The sequence below is a fragment of the Papaver somniferum genome, chromosome 6 (assembly GCF_003573695.1).
Source record: "Papaver somniferum cultivar HN1 chromosome 6, ASM357369v1, whole genome shotgun sequence".
NCBI lineage: Eukaryota > Viridiplantae > Streptophyta > Magnoliopsida > Ranunculales > Papaveraceae > Papaver > Papaver somniferum.
The window spans coordinates 65,935,632-65,959,740 of NC_039363.1; the positions used below are offsets into that span (position 1 = coordinate 65,935,632).

The 24,109-nt window shown below is 36.3% G+C and overlaps 3 protein-coding genes across 3 annotated transcripts; 1 reads left to right on the forward strand and 2 right to left on the reverse strand.

Moving 5' to 3' along the window:
• The first annotated feature begins 9,098 nt into the window (after positions 1-9,098).
• On the forward strand, positions 9,099-11,359 carry LOC113287827 (transcription factor ILR3-like). The gene is made up of 5 exons (XM_026536675.1): positions 9,099-9,437; positions 10,067-10,129; positions 10,329-10,406; positions 10,482-10,644; positions 10,860-11,359. The coding sequence occupies exons 1-5, from the start codon at positions 9,289-9,291 to the stop codon at positions 11,142-11,144; spliced, it is 738 nt and encodes a 245-aa protein (XP_026392460.1). The 5' UTR covers positions 9,099-9,288; the 3' UTR covers positions 11,145-11,359.
• Positions 11,360-11,615: 256 nt separating this feature from the next.
• LOC113285732 (uclacyanin-3-like) lies at positions 11,616-12,668 on the reverse strand. Its single transcript, XM_026534501.1, has 2 exons — positions 12,481-12,668; positions 11,616-12,399 (listed from the first exon to the last, which is right to left on the reverse strand). The coding sequence occupies exons 1-2, from the start codon at positions 12,644-12,646 to the stop codon at positions 11,798-11,800; spliced, it is 768 nt and encodes a 255-aa protein (XP_026390286.1). The 5' UTR covers positions 12,647-12,668; the 3' UTR covers positions 11,616-11,797.
• Positions 12,669-13,852: 1,184 nt separating this feature from the next.
• LOC113285733 (uclacyanin-3-like) lies at positions 13,853-14,756 on the reverse strand. Its single transcript, XM_026534502.1, has 2 exons — positions 14,511-14,756; positions 13,853-14,399 (listed from the first exon to the last, which is right to left on the reverse strand). Exons 1-2 carry the CDS (start codon positions 14,677-14,679, stop codon positions 13,999-14,001), a joined length of 570 nt encoding a protein of 189 aa, XP_026390287.1. The 5' UTR covers positions 14,680-14,756; the 3' UTR covers positions 13,853-13,998.
• Between the last annotated feature and the right edge of the window lie 9,353 nt (positions 14,757-24,109).

Genomic DNA, 24,109 nt, shown 5'->3' on the forward strand with positions numbered 1-24,109 from the left:
GAGAAACTATGATAATTTTCACTTTAATTCCTGTTCTGGTATTTTACATGTGTATGCGTTAGCTACGAAAAAAAGTATTTCAATAAATAACATAATTTACAAGAGGTTTAGGTAGCATCAGCCATATGAGAATGAATAAAGTTTAATGTTTATAACACGGGAGAATTCTTTTGAACCAAAGAAAGTGGTTTGAGGATTCGACATATATAGTTGGTCAGTGAATCCTTCATTCATACAAAATTATCGTGAAGGATTTTAGTTGCACCAAAAGCTTGTTGGGTATAAATTTTGACGACTAACTACTCGTAGAAATATATGTTATGGAATACAGAAAGAAGACTACAAGCTCAGCTATTCGGGGACAGGATATTGAATGTCAGAACCGTTTTAAAAAACCTTTGATTTACTGGAGTATTGGTGATAGTCTCGATATGGACATAGCCTTGGGTCACACACCTTACTGACTTATATGTTAAAGGATTTTGATTTGCTAGAAGTACGATTACCTTTGTACCAGATCTAATTGAAGCTACCGAGTACTCTAAGAAAAATCCTTGGACGTTTTAATTACCTAAGATCCACTTTCTCTTCCATTCTAAAAAAACCCAAAAGTCTTTTCATCTTTCTTGCTCAGATTTGGTCCTTTTTGGACCAGATCTGAGCAAGGATTATTGTTCTTATTTTGTTTTAGTATATTTTCTGATTGAATAAGATGTTGTTTTTTAATTTGTGGTGTCTTTTGACACATTTGTTCATCTTTTTGGTGATTTTATCTTCGCTTTTTGGGTGATTCTTTTTTCGCTTTGAGAACGATTATTTCTTCACTTTGATGGTGATTTATTCAATCTTTGTTGGTTGGTTCATGAGATGTTATTCTAGATCCGAGAACATCGAAGATTCAACACGGCATCGCTTTGAGTTCATCCTCAACAAAAGGGATTTAGGGCATCCGGGTTTTTCGTTCATATATACAAGATTAAGGGCTAAGCACTCCTTTCTTTTTGGAGCATCTCTTGTTATATAAGACAAACATTCAAAATGGTCGGAATTGATTCCGGATTATACCATCTTTTCTCTCTACTGTTCATACAAAAATTCGGTACCTTTGCGGTATTTTGCTCTTTCTCTTCGCGAATTACATGTAATTGGTATCTTTATTTGTATTTGGGTTTTAATCTTCTTGTATTTTGATGTTCTTTTTCTTGTAAACAATCATGTAATCACCTTTTTGGATTGAATGAAATGTGGTCTAATTGTTCATAAAAAAAAAAAAAATCTAATTGAAGCTACCAACAAGAAATGAAATCGTACATTATATTTTATTTCCACCCCATGAGGCCAATGCAATACTTAAGATAAGATTATGCATGGATAATGTGGATGACAAATTTCTTGGTTGAAATCTAAAACATGTGATTTCACTTAAAAGTCTGCTTATAAGTATTTGGCTGATGCTCAATCTTCGACTTTAGTAGGGAGAAATTTTTCAATTGATTGGAAGGTTTTACGAAAACATAACAGAATCACTCCACAATTTTAAATTTCTGTTTGGAGGTTATTCTGAAATTCTTTTAACTCCCAATAAAAATATCACAAGGTATGTTTCATAAGCGAATCCTACTCGTGCTTTTGTTGTAGTTATTTAGAGAGAATAAATCATTTTTTCTTACATTCTGAAGTGACGAAGAAGGTTTAGTTTGTGTCCTCTATTGGTCATTATGATGTCATCGGTCAAGGACAAATCTCTTTCAGTGATTTGTTTAATTATTGGCTTAAGGATGTGAGCATGTGAAATTGGCTAGTGACGTTTTTTTTGGTGCCTTTGGAAAGTAAGAAAAAAAATCTATTTTTGAGAATATTAAAATGATTGAAGGGAGAATCCTTAGTAAAGGTATGGATTGGTATAATGAATACAAGGAGAATTCCAAGACTTCATTTTAATGTTAGTGAAGAGGCCATCTTGGACATCACCTCCCTCCGGATTAATGCAAGTTAATGTTGACGGAGCCACCACAAGACATGTTATTGTTGTTGGTGTTGTTATTAGAGATGATCATGGGACTGCTGTCGTATGTCAACGTTTTTATGATAGTGATTGGGGAAGTATGTACCAAAAACAAGCATTGGAGGCTAAAACTCAAGCTTTTCTAAATGGATTCCAATTGACCAAATCTCTTAATCTGTTAGAAGTGATTTTTGATGGCGACTCTCTACCAATGGTGGGTTTTACTAATGAAAGAACAGACTTTCCATGGAAGTTAAAAAGTTTGGTTTTATACTGTATATTGTATATTTATGTTTTTTTCTTTTTCTTGTTACTATAAATTCCGTAGCTCATGTATTGGAAATATCTTCTCCTACTTCCGAGACTTGGTTTGATTATATACCAAGATGTATTTTTAACTCTATCATATGCGACTATTTGATTGATGAAGCTCATTTTCATCTTAGACTTAATTTTATATAGTGGTGTAAGTATTTTATGTATAAACTTCGTCGACGTCCAAAACTTTATGAATACATAAAATTTGTAAGAATTCATCATATAGTTTAAGAAAAAAAATTTCCCAACTATCGTCCCAGATAAATAACAGTTTTGATATTAGTTCAGAAATGATGACGTCGACCCTGCATGTTTGAGGGCCAAATAAATAGATTTAAAAAAAAAAGCAATGAGCAACCAAAACTCAATAGACAAACTTAAAAGAAAGATACAAACTATAATAAGAGAACAATTAAATATGTTCTTTCCACTCAAAACCATCTAATTCACTGCTATCAAACACAACCAAAATTCATATACGGTAACGTACTAAAATTAAAGTAGGTTAGAGGTATTACGAGTCTAACAGTTATTGCTTAGATAAAATACTATAATGAGCTGAGAATGTTCTACAAACCTCAAATTGTAGAGAAAATTTGGTGGGTAGGAAGCAAATAAATCCATAAGGCTTAGCCACATTTGACCATATTTTTAGTATCCGACCAATAATGTTGGGCATGTACTGAGTACCACTGATATATTTATTAGATATTTATACCAAAAGTGAATGAATTATTAAAGAAATGATATTATTGATTATCCATATAATCCTGTTTGGTGTGCCCATCAGTCTCGCCAGCTAGATTTGCTATCAGATGTTGCATACTCCCAACATCACGTAGCATAACCATAGGTATCCGGTGAATTGGACATGGTTTGACTATCATAGTGGTTATATTTGACTACTTTACAGAATTATAGAGAAAATTTTGACCAAAGTATTTTTTCTTATAGCATGTTTAAATAGGAGAAGCAAAAAAGTCAATCTCAGAAAGAAGAAGCGAAAACATTTTACTTCACAAAAGTGAACTTTTTTGCTTATAAAAATTTTTGAGATTGTGTATCAAACTAACTTTTGCTTTGGAGTATAGTAAATTCATTTTTCTTTCTCTTCTCTACTCTAGGCGATTTATAGGATTAAAAGAACTTTCAACGGTGACTCTTGTTCTCTGCTCAGTACTTCTCGATTACGGCCGAATCTTGGCGGGTTTGGATTACGAATAGATAGTGTTAGAAGTAGTTTATCTTACATTATCATATTTTAATTAGTAGGTTGTTATTTATTTAAACTTTCTTTATGGTGTTCACCCGCAGTTCTGTAAATTTTTTGCCCCCTTAATGGGTTTATGTTTCTACCCTTTAATGGGTTGAAGTTTCTTCCCTCCGATGGGGTTTCTTTTTTTGTTATTGATAGTGATTCTTTCTCAAGGTTTATGGTATATTCGTTTGATGATGAAATCCAACACGATGAATCTTCATTTGATTTCAGAACTATGAGTTAATCTTTTCTTTTATATAAGATATAAACTTATTGAAGAAGATCAGTCTCATTCAAAATGATTGGCGTGTGAACCAAAAATCGTTGCTTCTCAGATTCCACTAGATCTTTCATCATACATGTATTTGTACTTTACTGGAATTTCTTCTCTTTCTCTTATCGGAAATTTCGGGTTTATTCATCTAATGTATGTTTGTTTCTTGGTATTTGATTGTTTCAATCTTGTTGTAACCTTCAATCACCATTAATACAATGGGTCCCTTTTGTTATAAAAAAAAAGAAGCCAACTAACTTTTATTTTTCCAGGCAATGAAAAGGAACCCTGTTTTAGGGCATACGTAAAACTTTCAGGGCATACAAATCAATAATACCATATAGGGTGCCCTTATAAGGGATAACTTTTGGGTTGTTCAATTACCTATATACCCTCTAACCATTTTAATTACTAATCTGCCCTCACCCCTAATATAAAAACCTAAAATCAGTTTTAAGAAAATAAAAATCAGTTTCTATATCATCTCTTCATCTCCCTCACGAGAAATTTTTTTTCATCGTCGTGATTAATCGTCGATTAGCCAAAATTTGATCGACGATTAAACTAGACTATATAATGGGTCGAACAAAGGAAAAGGCAACTGGGAGGCGTTCACTTCAAATCCCTCGATTGAACAAGAAGAACCCATTGAAGAAGAAGAAGAAGAACCCACTGAAATTCAACCACCAAATCAACCAATCGAAGCACCAACTCCTCAAATGAGGATTAGAAAATAAGTTATACAAACCCAATCTTTTATTTGCTGTTTTTAATCGATTGAATAGGGAAAAATAATAAAAAAAAATGGTTTTTGACGGTTGCAGAGTAAGGTTCGACGCATATTTTAGTTGCAATTTGTGCCGAACTGTTCCTCAAAAATTGCATCCTGAACGTGTAGATGAACAGTTCGGCTTGTAATACAATAATCAATATACGCCGAACCTAGTCTTTCATAGGAGTTACAAACAGGGTTCGGCTAATTCGATAGTTTTAAATTTGAGTCGAACCTTGTTCGTCTAGTTTGCAATGAACATGGATTAGATGTAGGTTCGGCTCGTATTCAATTTATCGGGTTAGCCGAACCCTAGAGTTAAATTTGAGCCGAAACCTTGTTCGTCTAGTTTGAAAACGATCTTGAAAGGGCAGTTTCTTTTCTTCGTCTTTGTCCTATTCTTTCTCCCGGTCTTCCCAACATATACATAACCCTTTCAAGCGTTGCTATCGCCGGTTCCACTTCACTCACAAATCAATTCAAACCTATCCACTCGGCTTTGTCGTCCTTTAACTAGTACACAATTTATCTTCATCGCGTGTTCCTCAGCCTAAGCCAGTGTTTCGGGTTTAGTTTTCCATCTCTACGTTCATTCAAACACAAATAATTAGTAAGAAAAACTTCGGAATATTCCGACAACATTAAGGTAAACAACAAGTTCTTACATATCAAATCATTTTGGAAGTGATCCTTAGTATCTTCGTGAATTATGTCTACCGGATCAGGTTGATTTTTCATAAGTACAGGTCCATCAAGCACAATCTACACAGAATAACACAAGGTAAGATACTACAATGAAAAATAAATGGTGAGGTTCGGCTATTACGATAATCCTCATACAAGTCGAACCTAGCACATTTACGAGGTTCGACTATTACGATATTCACATTATGTGCCGAACCAATACAAAATTATTAACCCAGGAATATACATGATCAGGTTCGGCTTCTATTCTACTTATTCAAATAGCCGAACAATGTATTTCCAACAGGTTCGGCGCTTACAAATTTCTCATTATAAGCAGACCCTTAACAATTTTTCTTCCAACTAATTCAGTGTATGGTTCGGCTTATTAGGATAAGTCAAAACAAGCCGAACTCTGGTCTAGAACGTAGGTTCGGCTCCTAATCATAACACTTTCAGCTAGCCGAACCGTTCATCCAGACTCGCCGAACCTTACTGAAAAAACACTAACTTTTGATGATTTTAACCTACAAAAGTGAGATTAAACATAACATAGAAGTGTACCTGTGTATTAGAAGCATTGGGTTCATCATATATGTATTTATCATCTAGATTTGGCTCATAATAAACATCATCTTGAGTTTGAGTTAGAGTTTGAGATTGAGCTTGAGTTGTTTGTGTAAAATCATTCTCATAATCTAAGAAATCAGCCATTTCCGGATCATTGTTGTAATTGATATGTATTTTCCTAGGTTTTTTAGATGAAGAATTACCCTCCTCATCCATTGAATCAAATATAAGTTTTTTTTCTCACTTTCCCCTTCTCCTTCTCCAAAAAAACCTAACTTTTTTTTTTCTTACTCATAAATTTTCACCTACACAAATTTATAACTAAATAATCTTAAAACTAATCACTAATCAGAATTATTTTAACTAATCATTAGTATTAGCACTAATCCTAAAAGGGCAGATTTGACATTACCAAAAATATTTGGTTAAGGGGCTCCTGATTTTTCTATTTACAACCCTTTCTTTTTCTTTATTCAGTATGCCCTGAAAGTTTTAGGTATGCCCTAAAACAGGGTTCATGAAAAGCAACTTCTTTGAGTGGTATCCTTGGCAAAAGCAAAGAGAAAAGGGGAAATTAGGGGGAGACCCAAAAAAAAATAATATTCTCGTTCTCAGGCCCACAATTAATTTTGTATACCGTGACACCCATAATTATATGAATCAATTAATTTTATACATAACTGGTTATGCATACTATCTTTTCAGGCATAACTCGTTATGCATACTATCTTTTTCAGGGGTATAATTGGCAGCGCAACTTGGACATAACATATCTAAATATCCGCGCCTTAGAATTTTACAAATTTTATATCGCTGAAAATGTTTTTAAAAGAGCTACGCAACGAGTACAAACAAGAGTATCAAATTTTTGTTTTTAACGAAAAAATCGAAGGTGATCCTCATTTTAGGGATTTTTTTTGAAAACTTGATACTTAACCATTATGCAGTCACCAAAAACGATGCATAACACATTCTGCAGAACCATAACGAATTATGCAACCATTTTTCGACTGCATAACAAGTTATGTATCTGCATAACAAAGTTATGCATCTATAACAAGTATTGTAACCATTGTTTTGGTTGATTTTAGCCGTACATATAAAAAATTGATGCATAATGCAGTATGCATCCATATTTACGGATGCATATCAGGTTATGCATCTATTTTCTCGACGCATAATGCATTATGTAGCCATATTTTCGGACGCATAACAGGTTATGCAGGTTTTCTGGACTGCATAACAAGTTATGCAACAAATTTTGTAGATGCATAACAGGTTATGCATCCATTTTCACGAATGCATAACATGTTATGCAGACAGTTTCTCGACTGAATGACATGTTATGCTGTCATAACCAAATCATCATCTTCTTTCATGTTTCATTAACTCCCACGCAAACCATTATCTTTCAGTTATTCGGGGGCTCTTGGTCAAAATCATATATTTACACCATCATCTTCTTTCATGTATTTACACCATCATCTGCAATTAAACCTGCATAACAGGTTATGCAGGTTTTCTGGACTGCATAACAAGTTATGCAACAAATTTTGTAGATGCATAACAGGTTATGCATCCATTTTCACGAATGCATAACATGTTATGCAGACAGTTTCTCGACTGAATGACATGTTATGCAGTCATAACCACATCATCATCTTCTTTCATGTTTCATTAACTCCCACGCAAACCATTATCTTTCAGTTATTCGGGGGCTCTTGGTCAAAATCATGCATTTACACCATCATCTGCAATTAAACCTTCTTCACAACTCATCCAGTATTGCTTACTCCAACTCAATTCACGGCTGAGAGTTTCATAAAAATCTGAAATTCATTTCAAAATCTTCATTGAAAACAAGTTTTATTGGGAACCCTTGCTTGTCACACCCTCCCATAATCTTAAAAACATATCCTTTGAATTCCTGTTGGGAAAAAATAAAAATTAAAAAATGCATTTGGGAACTAAGATGCAAACTTAAAAGTAGTTCAACAACATTTGAACAGTAATACATACGTCACCAAGAGCATCTCCACTAATTTTCGGAGACACCCTCTTGTCGTGGAATGCACACCTACACACAATCAAATGACATTAAGCATAAGCAAAGGCAATATCATATGACACTAGCACATGGGAGAACCAATTGCAATTAAGAGTTAGCATCACCAACAACTAAAATAAAACACTATCATGAATTAAGATGTAGTCTCCACATTTATCACATATCACATCCAAAACGAAGGACTATTTCATATTCCCGAGGTTTGAAGCTGCAGATTAAAACAACTTGAATCAGCATATTCAAAATTTGAACAAATTTTTATCCATACAAACTACAGAAAGGTATCCTATACAAAGTACCAAAATCAACTGGGGATTTTTCCTCCTCCAGATGGAAGAAGATAACAATAACAAAAATCTAATAATCCTAAAAACTAAACAATCCAGATTAGCCATTCCAAACCCAAGATCATATATATTCAAATCCAACTACAAAATGGTAATCCCATATAAAATTAATAAATACCAAAATCAACTGGGGATTTTCCTCCTTGAGATGAAGAAGAAGATAACAAGAAAAGTCCAGATGATACTAAAAACAACGACCTAATCATCTTTCAAAACAGACAGTCGAATTAGTCATTCCAAATTCTAGATTATAGATATTCAAATGCAACTACTGAATAAACAATCATTATAGTGAGAAAACAGTGTAGAACTTACAGTTTTTGGTCATCATCGATTTCCAACTTCTTTTGACAACCGGTTGTTGGACTTTTGTTATCACAGTAGAGAAGAAGAAGAACGCCAGCAATTCACTATGTTCTTCCTTCTTCTTCTCGGCTTCAGGGAGAGGTCTTGATCTATGGTGAATACCCATCGAATCCATGGCCGGCGGCTAGGAAAATAGTGCAACATCTCACGATTGTAACCAGAGAATCAATTCACAGTCGAGAAGAAGAAAAAAAATTTCGGAAATTATGGGTATGACGGAAATTTTAACCCAGAAAATGGGTGCGCGCCTGAACTTTTATGAGCGTGGGTTTCTTAGTGTAAAAAATTTGAGAAATGGGTTTGGTAGTAGTTTTCACAAGAGAAAAGGGTTATAAGACGTATGAAGCCAGGCCCAGTAGATATCCAAAGCCCATAAGCCCAATAAAAAAGCATATATAGCAAGAATAAGATGTATGAAACCACTTGTTGCGCCACTCACGAGAGAAAATAAACGAATAGTCATCGACGCATCGTCAAATCCCTTTTCTAACGCAAACACAAAAACAAAAATTCTCAAGTACCAATATTATTATCTCTCCTTTTCTCTCCTCCGCAAACAAATCTCTCTCTGAAATTTATTTTTTAGCCGGAAACCATCGTTTCCGGCTATCATCCCTCCACCAACAATGGTGTCTCCTGAGAACTCGAATTGGTTCACGGTCTTGGATTATGCTTCGTTCGACGACATTTCAGTTCCCGGAGGCGATTTTCCGGCACCGACTACTGAAGTTCCTTGGACTTCTCAGACCTTAAATGTCTCCAACCCTAGTGTCAGGTTTGTTTTCATCTTTTTTCAATTTCCGTTCTGCTCTGTCTTTTATTTTATTCAATCCCTTTGTTGAAGAAAACTTAAACCTGGAATAAGGAAAAATACTTTTTTAATTGTAAATCTTATAAGCTTAGTAATTGGGGTGTTCCCTGACTATGATTTGATGCTGAGATTGTATTGTTTGGTTGTATTAGTTTGATTGCTTTTTTCAAATGAAATCAGATTGCTTTTTTACTATTGAAGATTGATGCAATTATTGTATGGAATAAAATTAACAATGTTCTCTCAATTTACAATAAAAAGTAGTAATATTGTACTACTAACAAATCATAAAAACAGTACATTTGTTTTATATGTCACTATTCACTCATATATATTGGATTTACAAAAAGAAAACCCTAGTATCTCTACTCTAGTGTAGGATGAAATTGATTCAAAACTCACAATCCTTCTGTAAATGTTAATTTTTTATTTTTTTTGAATCGACCAAAAAAATGTATGTGTACAGAAATTCATGTGCTTCAATATTTGGATAATTGCATCCGGTTGTGCGGATTGTACTTCATGTCTATTGTTGCAGTATTATGTTTCTAAATTTCTTGTTGCTAACTTTTCATGCTGTGTAAATATCTCAGTTTGGATTTTGATGGCTCCTTTGGAGATTCGGATGTCTTTAAAGAAACAGGCTCGCGGAAAAGGTATTTTCTTTAACACATTGATCAGTTTTTAGATGCCTTATTTGGTTGCTGATTCTTTATGAGGCTGCTTGTAGTCATATGCTTTGTCACCGCCTATATGGATTTCGCTGGTTAAATTTTTTAGATGTAGATTGTGAATGCTCTTTCTTTCTATGTAGTTCTTCTTTTTCTGCCATAATTCGAAAGATTTATGTTACAGAGTGAGGTCAGAAACAAGCAGTACATCTGGTTCGAAAGCATGTAGGGAGAAAATGCGGAGGGATAGGCTAAATGAAAGGTATGGTCTGTCTAGTTTTCGATCTTTATGTTTATCTGACTTTCTAACTCTGATTGGTGTTGTTATGATTGAAAGATTCCTAGAGTTGGGTTCTATTCTGGACCCTGGAAGGCCCCCCAAGATGGATAAAGCTGCCATATTGAGTGACGCTGTTCGAATGGTGACTCAGTTGCGTAGTGAATCGCAGAAGCTTAAGGAGTCAAATGAGAATCTTCAAGAAAAACTAAAAGATTTGAAGGTTTGCTTGGATTTCCTTATTTATTTTCATCGCTCTCCTAGTCACCTCCTTTAATCTGTTTGTGCATTGCCTTATTGGAATATTGGAGTAAAGCATTATTTGTTATGCTGTGGACTTCATCACACTGTTTGTAGAGGACGTTTGCACAAAAGTTGGAAAACATCCATTTCCTACATTTTTTGTGATTTATTTTGAATAGTTGTCTGGTGGTTTAGGTTGAGAAGAATGAGCTTCGGGATGAGAAACAGAGGTTGAAAACAGAGAAAGAGAAGCTAGAACAGCAAGTTAAAGCCGTGAGTGCCCAACCTAGTTTCATCCCTCATCCTGCTGGAATGCCTGCTGGAATGCCTGCAGCATTTGCCGCTCAAAGCCAAGCTGCTGGCAACAAAATGATGCCATTCATGGGCTACCAGGGTGTTGCCATGCCCATGTGGCAATTTATGCCGGCTGCTGCTCGTGATACGTCACAGGATCATGTTCTTCGACCCCCAGTTGCTTAGATTAGCAGACAGACTACAACAATGGAGTCTGATTTTTCTCTTTCGCGGTCATTATTTATTTTGTATCTGTTATGCTCCTTGTTTATGTTGACGAAATCAGAAAGACTGGATAAGTAAATCACTGATATCTAGGGAAACTGAGAACCCTTATGGAGTTGTTTCTGATCATTTGTAAATTCCAATAAGCAAACTTGGTAAATTTTGTTTTTCTGTTATCCTTCTTTCGTCTTTTAGTTGATTCTGGTTTGTGAAAATGTTCTGATTTAGATCCCCAGTTACTGTCAGGAATCCTCGCCACGAGTTGCTTTTTTTGTGTTCAGTTATTGCCCTTTGAGACCCAGAACTTTTGTCTGCATATGATTTTTTAACCTCTGAACTGACAGAAAAAGCTCACGGAGATGGTTTCTACTTGCAGTGAACAACATCAGGATCTCAGTCGCTAGTTAATCGATATGGAAGAAATAGCTGAATAGACAGAGATGAACTTTTGCTAGTGCTATTATTCTTACAGATAAAATGAATATGATACGAAGAATTCCCTTGCTTTTACGTTTAGAAGGGTAAACAGAAGAAACACCACAATGAGATATAGGCAAACACAAATCATCAACAGTACATATGATCTGTAAACTGTAATGAAATTCCATAACTGTTTAAAGGGACATAAGAATCGTTACCCCGAAACCAATCACCATTGCAAATTTCACCTCTTTATGACCTCTGTTGCCAGAATTTGAGTTTGTTCCTGTTGCAGTAGTTTGGGTAGGAGAACTGGCAGGTGCTTCAGATGGACTACCAGCTTGTGATTTTGGAGGTGTTGCTGGGGTTGCAGGTGTTGATGGGGCAGTAGTGGGTTTTGGTGGAGACTTGGCAGGAGTTGTTGGTGGTGAGGTTGCTTTTGGTGGAGACTTGATTGGAGGTGGGGAAGGTGTTGCTGGCGAAGGGGGAGGTCGGGAAGGTGTTGCTGGCGAAGGAGGAGGTGGGGAAGGTGTTGCTGGTGAAGGGGGAGGCGGGGAAGGTGTTGTTGGCTTAGGTGGTGGCGACGACGGAGTAGATCCAACAATCTCAACTTCGAGCTTCATTCCTTGGCTGCAATGGCTTGTAATTCCACAAATAAAGAACCTCTTTCCCGCAGAAGAGAGAGTGATTACTGTGTTACCGCTCGTATCAGATGAGATTGGGTTGTTCCCGTTACATGTCTTATAGTCGGCCTCCGGAACTTCAAATACGCTGTGAGGTGCTGCATATTGGAAGACTGAAAAAAGAGAATGATCCAAAGTAGTATGAGATTGAAGTTATAATGACTTGGGAATTACATATCAGACTTGCTACTTACCAAGAGTATCGCCAACTTTAAGCGTTTCACCCTTTGTCCATGCGTCGAAGTTGGTCGTTTGGTCCCAACCGCCTCCAGGAGCTCCTACGATGTGACTAGCTCCGAATGCATACTTGATGAACATGGCTGTGACAGCCAAGTTCATTAGACATCTCAAGTTCCACATTTCCTCTAATAGGAAACAAGAATGGAACTGAAAAAGAATAACGTACACAAGACGAAAGATTTTAATCGAAACCAGGAAAGTTCAAATGGGTTTCTAAGGTTTAAGAAATGGTACTTATAGAAATTATTTAGGAGAATCAAAGATACCTCAGAACTAAAATATATGATCGATTCAAAAAATATAAATTCAGATAGCAATTACAGGTTGTTTATTCTTCCATCAAATCTTTATTGATTTTCTTGATAATTTTTAAAGAACCATTTATTGACTGATTTCTGAATCTTGGTTGGAAAAGCTAAAACATGGAGTCACATCTTTTTAGTTTGTATTTCAATTTTGTTTTCTAATCTGAATGACGAAACAGTCTTTTGTGGTTGGTAGATTTTCGCGTTTTACTTTGTTAAGTTGGGCCAGTGATGCAATGCACGTTTGAAGCACACACGACCGTGAAACTAACAACTTGCTAGACAGAAAGGAATTGTAGGTGCACCCAGATTTCATTGTTTATATGTATTGGAAGGAGAAAAATGTTATTTCCATTTTGTGATTTACAGAAAGCTGGCGGTGTAGGCTGAGAAGAATGAGCGTCGTGATGCTAAGTAAAGAAAGCAAACCTAGAACAACAAAATGGAAGGCATGAGTGCTCAGCCTAGGTAGTTTCATGCTGCAGAGGGACAAAACTACCATTAATATGGCCCTGGATATTATCAGGTGGCAATTTATGCTGCCAGGTGTTGTTGTTCATATACGTTCTCCAGTTGCTTAAGAATGGAAGCTATAACACGGATAAGTCGGAATAATTTCTTCCTTCGGTGTTCATCATATATATATGCAATTTAGATAGATTGAAGGATGTCTAGGGAAACCGAGAATTCTCATGGAATTGCACCTGATCATTTGAAAAGTTCATTAAGCAAATTTGGTTTTCTTTTTATTCGTCTTAAAAATCACCTGACGTTGTTCATGCCTTGATGGAGTAACCTTAGAACTTCATGGGCACTTGGCTGTGCCTTGACGCCTTGGGCTACATTTGTTATAATAACTCGAACTTTCATCTACATTTGATATCATAATCTCTGAATTGATAAAAAAAATTTAGACTGTAGTTACTATATTAAGAGCTTAGCCGTAGGTTGTTCAATATTGGAAGAGATGAACGAGATTAAGATTGATTTTTTTTTCCTCTCATGGTGGTATTATTATTCAGGCACATAACAATGAATAAATATTCAAGAAAAAAACTGACTCACATACTCTTCAGAAAGGGAAAACAGATGAAAACGCAGGAATAGAGCGATTGGAAAATCAAATTACATGGACATGGTGTATATGAAACTGCTTCGATCAACTGCTTAGAGACACAGAAGAGTCATGAATCCGAATCCAAGCACCATTGCAAAATTCACCTCATAACCTCCGTTACCAGCATTTGGTGCGGTTGGTTTAGTAGCAGGTGGTGGTTCGGATGTAGTACCCTGGGAAACTGGAGGAGAATCGGCGGATGGAGTAGGTTTTGGTGGAGACAAGGCTGGAGTTGATGGGGTAGTGGAACTAACGGTGTCAATTGTAACCTTCATTCCTTGGGCACAATGGTCCGAGGCTCCACAAACGAAGAATCTCTTTCCTACAGAAGAAAGAGTTATTGGTGTTTCACCACTATCATCAGACGAGATCGCGTCGCTTGTATCACATGCATCGTAAGCCTTCTTGTCTTTAACTTCGAATACATTGTGTTGCGCGCCATATGTGAAGTCTGAAAACAGCAACTCGGAATGAGAATGAAGTGAACAAGACTACGCAAATTTTGGGTTATCTTTTTTTTCTTCTTTTGATATACTGTAGTACAGAACTATAGCTAACTTACCAAGAGTATCGCCAACTTTGAATGTTACCCCCTTTGCCCATTTGGTTAAGTCGGTGATTTGATCCCACGTACCGTCGGGACCTCCTACTTTATGGGTGGTGGCTCCGATTGCTGACTTAATGAACATGGCTGTAACAGCCAAGCTCATCAGAGTTCTCAAGGTCAACATCTTCCTGTAAAAGGAAGCAAAAATGGAACAGAAAAGAACAAGAAGTGCTCAGAGGACAAGAGAATAACTGAAACAGGGAAAAGTCTTAATGGGTTTGAATTCAAGTATGAGAAATGATATTTATAGGAGTTGTAATGGAAGATGTATCGATTAATTTATGGTTTTAATTCACCAAGTTGGGTGATGATAATGCACAATATGAAATAGCAATTACAGGCTGTGTGATTTTCAAGTGTTTTATAAAATAGTAATGTCAATGAGCTCTGTATCTCAAGTCTGAATCATTGAAACATGGAGTCACATCTTTGTTATCTGATTCCTCAGTTTGTTTGTTAAGTTTCAGGGTATTACTTTGTGATGACAACAAACACGTTTGAAGCACAATCTTGTAACAAAATTTTGCAAGACTTTTTCTCTTAAAACTACTACTAGTATTTAGTGTTTAGAATAGCAATTGGCTTCTGATAAAAAAGAAAGAAAAACAATTGGCTGCTTTAATATAGACGTGATTGCTACTTTGGAATTTTTTTTGTTTCTTTCATTTTTAGGTAGAATACGGCTAGTTGGTAGGTGTTGGTACATGTTCTTTCAGGGGCATACCTTAGGGCCTTCTTCTCATCACATTATTGTTTGGTCATGACATATGGATGCCAAATTGCCAACTGGTTTACCGTTTGGCAGTGGTGATTTTACTTTTTTGTTGCTTAAAATGGCTCTCTCGACAATGCTTGGGTGTTTTTGCATAAAGAGTTGAAATGCGCGTATTAGGGGTTTGGAGGTTCATGAAGTTTCTCATTATACAACATAGTGACTGAATACATTCTTCGGTTGCTTGTCTTTGACTTTATATTTCAAGATTTGGCCTCTCAAAGTGGTTGGTATCGGTATGACAATTATTGCCAAACTGCTTTGCTGGAACTAGCCCGAAAATGAGACTCTTTCAACATAAGTAAAGTAGGTATAGATAGTTACGGACTAAATGAACAAAGAGGATGCAAGGCTTAAGCTTGCCTCTTCTAAAATTATTAGATCTTGAAAACAACGTGAACTCTACTTTTTAATAGGCATAAGATAAGATATCCGATTAATGAAAAATACTCCATCCGTTTGCTCGTTTCTATAAATAAATGTTTCAAAAAAATAGGTTGATTTTGGGAAAGTTAAATGTTACTTTGATTTTCTGGGACCACTTTTCTCTTAACTTCTTTTATTGACAAGTGTTATGGGGACCATTTCACTTTACTTCTTTTGCTGACAAGTGTCATGGGGTCCATTTCACTTCACTTCTTTTATTGACAAGTGTCATGAGGACCACTTTCAATGATTAGTTCTCTTAATTTCCTTAAATTTCTGTAAAAACAAAACCAGCCTATTAAAAATGAACGGAGGGAATAAATCGAAAATATAACAAGTCCAAAGAGAATGCCAACAATTAGCTGCTCACTTTCTTTGTTTTGAAGGGTGAATTAGCTGCGTACATTCTAATTGCTGGTTGCCTGCTCTGCTAATATTCTTGTATAAGTTGATGGGTTCAATAAATGGGTACATTAATATTGAGAGCCGCGGTAACCTCCCTTCTTATTGACTGGCCAACGGAATCCTCACTTCTGATTAGCTGAAAAACAAGTTATACCCCCTACATTTCATGACGGTTAATTTTAAATTGAATAGATTCGATCTTATGTTCCGGATTGGGCGATGGCAAAATATAGAAATAAAAAAAGGGAGATATGCATTATACATAATTCAATCTTATTAATTTCCATAAAAAAAAGCTTTTAATACGAAAATTTTAGAAACATCGTTATCAATTTCATATTTTGATTTTTATGCCAAATTTTTAATTTAGATGTAGAAAATTTGATATCAAAGACGTGATGAAACAAACGAATACTCAAACAATTCTCTATATTGATGTAATTAAAACTCATGGCTCAACAGCCTATATATATGTTTAACAAACTTGACTCTCAAGCAAAAGAACTTTCCTAACATATCAAACTCTAAAATAAATACACTTCTAGAAACTTAGCCAAACTCTTAAACATTACCCAGCCGTTTGTTTTATAAAACGACTGAATATTCTAAACCAATTACCCAGCCGTTTGTTTTATAAAACGGCTGGACCTTCTTACCCAGCAGTTTCCTTTATTAAACTGCTGGACATTCCTAAACAAATAAACTTCTTCTGTTTGATTCACACAATATCTTGGTTTAACCTTCAACATCCTCCCTTAAACCAAGATACTCTTTACTGATCATCCCAGGTTTTCCACGCAAGTAAATGAAAGTATTGGACTTCAAAGACTTGGTGAAAATATCAGCCACTTGCTCTTCACTTTCACAAAACTCCAGAACTATCTCCTTGCTACTGATTAGCTCTCTAATGTAATGATACTTGATATCAATGTGCTTACTTCTCCCATGAAGCACGAGATTCTTTGTCAGTGAAATAGTTGACTTATTATCACACACTATTGTTCTATGTGTTTTCTATTCATGAAATAATGACTTCAACATCATTCTTAACCGTACAACTTGTGTAGCACAATTGCTAGCAGCTATATATTCAGCTTATGTTGTAGATAGAGCAGCAACTTGTTGCTTCTTTGATGACCAAGAGAAAAAACTTGTTTCTAACTGAAATCCATAACCAAAAGTACTCTTTCTTACTTCTGTATCACCAACCCAATCACTATCAGTGAAACCAACCAACTTTGGATCTTCTGAAACAGTATAAAAAAATTCCCAAGCTAGTTGTTCCTTTAACATATTTCAGAATACATTTTGCAGCTTGTTAATATGATTGTCTAGGTGATTCCATAAACCTACTAACCAATCCAACTGCATACATAATATCAGGTCTTGTAGCAGTCAGATATCTAAGACATCCAACAAGACAATTATAGTCTGTTGAATTCACAAGTTCTCCTGATCCTTGTTTGGTCAACTTCAATTTCTCCTCTACTGGTGTTAGAATTGGATTACAATTATCCATCTTGAAACACTTTAGTATTCCTTCTGCATATCTCTGTTGATTAATAAAAACTCCTTTTCAATTTGTTGTACTTTTATACCAAGAAAATATGACATTAACCCAAGATCTGTCATCTCAAACTCCTTCACTGTATCCTCCCTGAATTCCTTGATCATCTCAGAACTATTTACCGTAAATATAAGATCATCCGCATATAAACATACTATAATATGATTGCCAAGAGTATCAGCTTTCAAATATAGAGTATGCTCATGTGGACATCTTGTAAACCCTTTCTTAATGAAATAAGAATCTATTATTGTATACCAAGCACGTGGTGCTTGTTTCAAACCATACAAAGCTTTATTTATCTTGTAAACTTGATTTTCCTTCCCCTCCATAATGTATCCTGCTAGGTGTTCAACATAAAGTTCCTCTTCCAATACTCCATTCAAGAATGCTGACTTCACATCCATCTGAAAAATCTTCCAATGCTTCTGCGCAGCTAAAGCAATAATCATACGTACTGTATCAAGTCTTGCAACTGGTGCAAATACTTCTGAGTAATACATTCCTTTCCTTTGTCTATATCCCTTAGCAACTAATATTTATTTCAGTCGCCTCTACTTCACCATTTGACTTGTATTTTGTTTTGTAAACCCGCTTAACACCAATAGGTTTCTTATCTGGTGGTAGTGTTGTAAGTTACCATGTGTCATTCTTCTCAATTGACTTCAATTCTTCATTCATGGATTGAATCCAACCTTATTCTTTAGAAGCTTCTTCATAAGCTACAGGATCACAATCTCCAAACAATGCAAAGTTCCCTACATAATCATCAGTATCTTCATCATCTCTTGATAAAATATAATCATTCATACGTGCTGGTATGACATGATTTATTCTAGGTATTCCAGTCTCTTGTTGTGGTGTTACATCAGTTCTTACCTCCTCAGTTCTTCTTTCTTCTTGTTGTTCAATAACTTCATCTTGAGTGTTTACTTGTTCTTCAACTACTATTGGAACTGTTCTGGTAATATTTTGATCAACATTGTTTGTTGAACCAGTATTCTAATTCCATTGTGATTCTTCATCAAAAATCACATCTCTACTTGTAATTATTTTTCCTGTTTATGGATTGAAAAGCTTATATATCCTTTTGTTACTGAACTATAACCAACAAGAATACACTTCTCACTCTTATCATCCAACTTCTTCCTTAGTTCTTTAGGTACATGTGCATATGCAATACATCCAAAAATTATCAAATGTCTTACACTTGGTCTTGTACCTTTCCAAGCTTCTTCCAGTGTCTTATTATTCAAACTATTTGTAGGACATCTGTTAAGTAAATACACTGCTGTATCAACTGCATAACCCCAAAAATTCTTTGGATAAATCTTTTGTTCTTCTTATAGTTCTTGCCATCTCCATTATAGTTCTGTTCTTTTAGAGTGATCTACACTACAATAGGCTAAATTAGAGTTCAATCCTACAGGGTCTACACTGTAGAGATTGAGAAACAAACCTCAGAGAGGCGCAGAGATAAACTCTAAACAAAATCTTCACTGAATAAGTTTAGGGTTACAGGAAAGAATAAAAGAGAATGAGTGTTTTGGTCACACAAGCCAAACACACGCACAGAAGTTCAACTAAAGACACTCAATACAAGCATAAGGGCACCCCCTATGTAGCTAAGTCAGACAAGAATATGACAATTCCCACCCCTACAGCATATCCTTGTCCTCAAGGATGAAATTAGGGAAAGAAGATCTGATGAAAGCTGTGTCTTCCCAAGTAGCATCCCTTCTGCAGTGTGAGACCATTGGACCTGCACCTGTGGAACATGTTGGCGGCCTTTGATAAGAACACGAGAACCCAAAACCTTAACAGGCTTGACTTTGAATAATCCTTCTTTGTCCAAGGTGGGAAGTACTGTCTGTGGAAGAAGTCCTTAGATAATTTTCTTTTTTAATTGTGAGACGTGGAAAACTGGATGAATCCGAGAAAAAACAGTTAACTCAAGTCGATAAGCAACAGTACTAACTCTTTCTAGTACCTTTTAAGAACCAAAGAAATTGGCTGCTAGCTTGAGATTCTTGCGTAGCTGAACTAATGTTTGCCTATATGGTTGAAGACGTAAATATACCCAATCGCCCACTGTTGTTAGAGCATTGCTCGGTCGAACTCGCATCCGTTGCTATCTCAAGCATGTTTGTCAATGTTAGTGATCAAAACTATAAGTCTTGATTTCTAGTCTACTATACCTAAGTATCGGACTAGGATAGAAAGTGTAGTTGAGCTCAAGGACTTCATGGCGATTCACTATACAAGAAGAAGAACTACTCAAGGAACCGGTGGAACTTCTCGACAAAAAGGTATGTGAAGAGTTGAACTTATCTGTCACTCAAAAGTCTATCCACTCTATCTTCTACATCTTGAGACAAAAAGTCGTATGCTATATATAGACTTAGATTATACACATTTGGTATTTCGAGCCGAGTATACCTCACCTATATATATCTCGAAATATGTGTTGGTAAGCGTTTCGCTTCGACCATGTTTATTTTTACCTAGTGACGAAAGTCATGATATGTTTCAATCACTTTGAAAATTGCTTTGACGAGAAATGGTATAACAACTATATAACGTCCTCTAAGAATGTTTCAATGGTTGGAATGAGAGTTTAGATTACATAACCAATGATGGACATAAGTATTATTGTGGAAACATATATGTGCATAAGTCCTATCCCTTGAACCAAAGTTTGCGAACTTTGTTGATTAAGAGAAACCGGAAGAATGGCTTGTTGCCAAGTCCGCGAACTGCCGAACTTCTCGTCCTGAGAAATTCTGCTGGAGTTGACAAACTGTTGTGTGAGTACCAGTCCGCGAACCGACAGAAAGTCTTTGCCGAGATTTTCTGCTGAAGTTTGTAAACTTTGCTCGGTTTCTTAAGTCCGCGAACCTAGTGTGCGAACTTAAGAAGGTTATATATCTGAAGATGATTATAAATACCAAGGAGTGCAATTTGTAAACCGTGGCTATAGAGTTCATGAACCGATTTGAGTGAATCAAATCATCTTTGTGTCTTGTGTAGTACATAAGATTTCCTTTCAATTGAACAACTCTCTAACTAGTTCGTTTGAGTCATTTGAAATAGTTATGGTGAAGAATAATATGGTTGGTATGAAATGCTCATATGGCTAACCTTTTAGTTAACTATTGTTGAACCAACAATGTACACGTTTGGGTACGGTTAACAAACCTAGAAGCGTGCATTTCATTTGTGTATAACAAGTTAAGTTTTCGATCTAACGGTTGAGAAATATTAGCTTGAATCTATATCAGGTTTTCATCTAACGGTGGATATTGTTTGCTTTATGACCAAGGCGAAACCCTGATTTGAAAGGCTATATAAGGGGACATCTAGCAACTCTACAAAACTAATCCCCACACTTCACGTGTGATACTAGTTTGCGTGCTAGAGTCGTTTCTCCTTTAACCTTTGGTTTTCTTCTTCTAAAACCAGGTTAACGACTTAAAGACTTCATTGGGATTGTGAAGCCAGACCGATACTACTTTTATCGTAGTTGTGTGATCCGATCTTGCATCTTCTATCATCCAAGTAAAATCAGATTGGTTGGCTTGAGATTAATTTCTCCGATAGGAAAGATATAAAAAGTAGTCACAAACATCTTCGTCTCGTTGTTTGTGATTCCGCAACATCTTGTTTCACTACCATACGATTAAGATTGTTCTGAGGTAATTGATTTATCTAGGTTGTTCTTCGGGAATATAAGACCGGATTATCAATTGGTTCCTGTTCACCTTGATTATTATCAAAAGAAGGAACAAAAACTTTAGGATTTTTCTGTGGGAGACAGATTTATCCTTTGATAGACTTGTCTGTGTGAGACAAATTTGTTTATTGTCAAAGCCTGCGATTTTGGGTCGTAGCAACTCTTAGTTGTAGGTGAGATCAGCTAAGGGAATCAAGTGCGCAGTATCCTGCTAGGATCAGAGGCGTAGGGAGTACAACTGTACCTTGGATCAGTGGGAGACTGATTGGGGTTCAACTACAATCCAGTCCGAAGTTAGATTGGAGTAGGCTAGTGTCTGTAGCGGCTTAATACAGTGTGAGTTCAATCTGGACTAAGTCCCGGGGTTTTTCTGCATTTGATGTTTCCTCGTTAACAAAATTTCTGGTGTCTGTGTTATTTCAGTTTCCGCATTATATTGTTTTATCTTTATAATTGAAATAATACAGGTTGTGCGTTAGATCATCAATTAGAGTAATCCAACCTTTGGTTGTTGATTGTCATTGATTGATCCTTGGATATTGGTCTTTGGTACCATCCAAGTTATTCCTTGTATTTGATTAGTACTCATAATTTCTGTTTGAGGAAATCAAATCAAGAGAGAGATATATAAAATCGTTGATGTACTTTTAATTGATTGAGTCTTGTTGATTCTATTAAAAGTATATTCGAGTTTGTCCATACAAATTGCTAAGCGAAATATTGGATGGTGTTGTTAGACCCCCGCTTTTTCAACTGCGAAGGATCTCTCAACCCTGCCCTTGTCAGCTTGCTGTTTCATTCGATGTTGAGCAGTAAGAAGATTCTGGCTCAATACATATGTCATAATGCCTCGATGGTGTAAGTAATCTTCAACTAAGGAATTGTGAATGGTCGCAGCAGCGCGTAGTCCAAATTATGGTGGAGAATAACCGTAAAGAGCCTGAAAGGGTGTTAGCTTTAGGCTGGTGTGGTAAGAGGTATTAAACCACCACTCAGCGAGAGATAACCATGATACCCACTTGACAGGCCTGTAACTATACATGCAACGCATATAGGATTCTAAACAAGCATTAACACGTTCTTTTTATCCATCCGTCTGCGGGTGATAAGCCGTGCTCAAATGTAGAGAAGTACCCACTGCCTGGAACAATGCCTGCTAAAATCCACTCAAAAATAATGTATCTCTATCGGAAACAATGGTTTCAGCGATGCCATGTAGTTTAAGGATGGTGTTGATAAAAACCTTGGCTACTGTTTGAGATGTGTATGGGTGACTTAACGCAATAAAGTGAGAATATTTTGTGAAACGATCAACAATTACCAGAATTACGTCTCTGCCCTCAGACTTTGGCAAAACAAATATGAAATCCATGCTGAGGTGCTTCCATGCTTGATCTGGTACAGGCAATGGTTGTAGCAAACCACCTGGTAGCTGATGTTCCACCTTATGTTGTTGGCAGATGTCGTAGTTGCGGACAAATTCCATGAAGTCTTTCTTCAGGACAGGCCAATGAAAGAATGACTTAGCCCTTTGATAACTGGCTTGCATTCCAGAGTGACCTCCAATGGATAAGGAATGAACAGCTGCAATAATATTTTGTCGAACTGCACCACTGGTGCCAATATATATCCTGCCCTGCAACTTCAGAATACCATTAGTGTAAGTGTAACCCTCAGTATTTTGGGGAGAAACAATAAGCTTGGGAATCCAATCTGAGGAAATTGGGTCAGCCACATAGCCAGTAACCACTTCTTCAAGCCATTTTGGATGAGCCGCAGATAGGGAAGAACAACTAGCACGAGATAGAGCATCAGCTACGCGATTCTCTGAGCCTTTCTTGTAGTACAAGGTGTAGTTGTATTCCAAAAGCTTAGTGAGCCATTTCTGCTAGAGTAAGTTGTGCAACTTCTGCTCCATGAAGAACTGTAGGCTTTGATGATCTGTGAAAATCTTGAAATGGGAACCCAATAAGTAAGTTCTTTATTTGGTGGCTGCAAGCACGATGGACAACAAATCTTTTGGTGACTGCAAGCAGTGGAAATGGTTGTATATCTGATGCCCAATCCCTTGTTGTGGAAAGCAATAGGCCTACCATTTTTCATTAACACTGCCCCAACACCAGTATCACTAGCATCTGTTTCCACCGCAAACTCCCTACTAAAATCTGGTAATACAAACACCAGAATACAGGTGACCATTTTTTTGAGTAGCTCAAAAGGTGATTCTGTAGCCGCATTCCAAGAGAAATTACCCTTCTTAAGCAATGTTGTAAGTGGTTGACAAATAAGCCCATAGTCCTTGACAAATTTACGATAATAACCTGTCCATCCTAGAAACCCACGGAGACCCTTAGTGGTAGTTTGTCTAGGCCAGTTCACCATACATTCAATTTTTGTTGGGTCAGCTGCGACACCTTTGTTGCTGATTATATGACATAGATACTCTATTTGTGGTTAGCCAAAAGAACATTTACTACACTTAACAAACATGGAATGACTATGTAGGATAGAAAGTGTAATATGCAGATGCTGACAATGTGAAGCCATGTCTTTACTATATATTAGTATGTCATCGAAGAAGAAGAGGATAAATTTTCGAAGGTATGGGCAAAAAATATCATTCATGAGTGATTGAAAAGTTGCCGGGGCAT

What these genes read in the sequence shown, in the direction of transcription:
- LOC113285732 (XM_026534501.1), bottom strand. Translation starts at nt 12,646, where the DNA reads ATGTGGAACTTGAGATGTCTAATGAACTTGGCTGTCACAGCCATGTTC. An exon ending in TAAAGTTGGCGATACTCTTG is followed by an intron (nt 12,400 to 12,480) that starts GTAAGTAGCAAG and finishes CTCTTTTTTCAG; the next exon opens with TCTTCCAATATGCAGCACCT.
- LOC113287827 (XM_026536675.1), top strand. Translation starts at nt 9,289, where the DNA reads ATGGTGTCTCCTGAGAACTCGAATTGGTTCACGGTCTTGGATTATGCT. An exon ending in GAAACAGGCTCGCGGAAAAG is followed by an intron (nt 10,130 to 10,328) that starts GTATTTTCTTTA and finishes TTTATGTTACAG; the next exon opens with AGTGAGGTCAGAAACAAGCA. An exon ending in AGGGATAGGCTAAATGAAAG is followed by an intron (nt 10,407 to 10,481) that starts GTATGGTCTGTC and finishes TATGATTGAAAG; the next exon opens with ATTCCTAGAGTTGGGTTCTA.
- LOC113285733 (XM_026534502.1), bottom strand. Translation starts at nt 14,679, where the DNA reads ATGTTGACCTTGAGAACTCTGATGAGCTTGGCTGTTACAGCCATGTTC. An exon ending in CAAAGTTGGCGATACTCTTG is followed by an intron (nt 14,400 to 14,510) that starts GTAAGTTAGCTA and finishes TGCTGTTTTCAG; the next exon opens with ACTTCACATATGGCGCGCAA.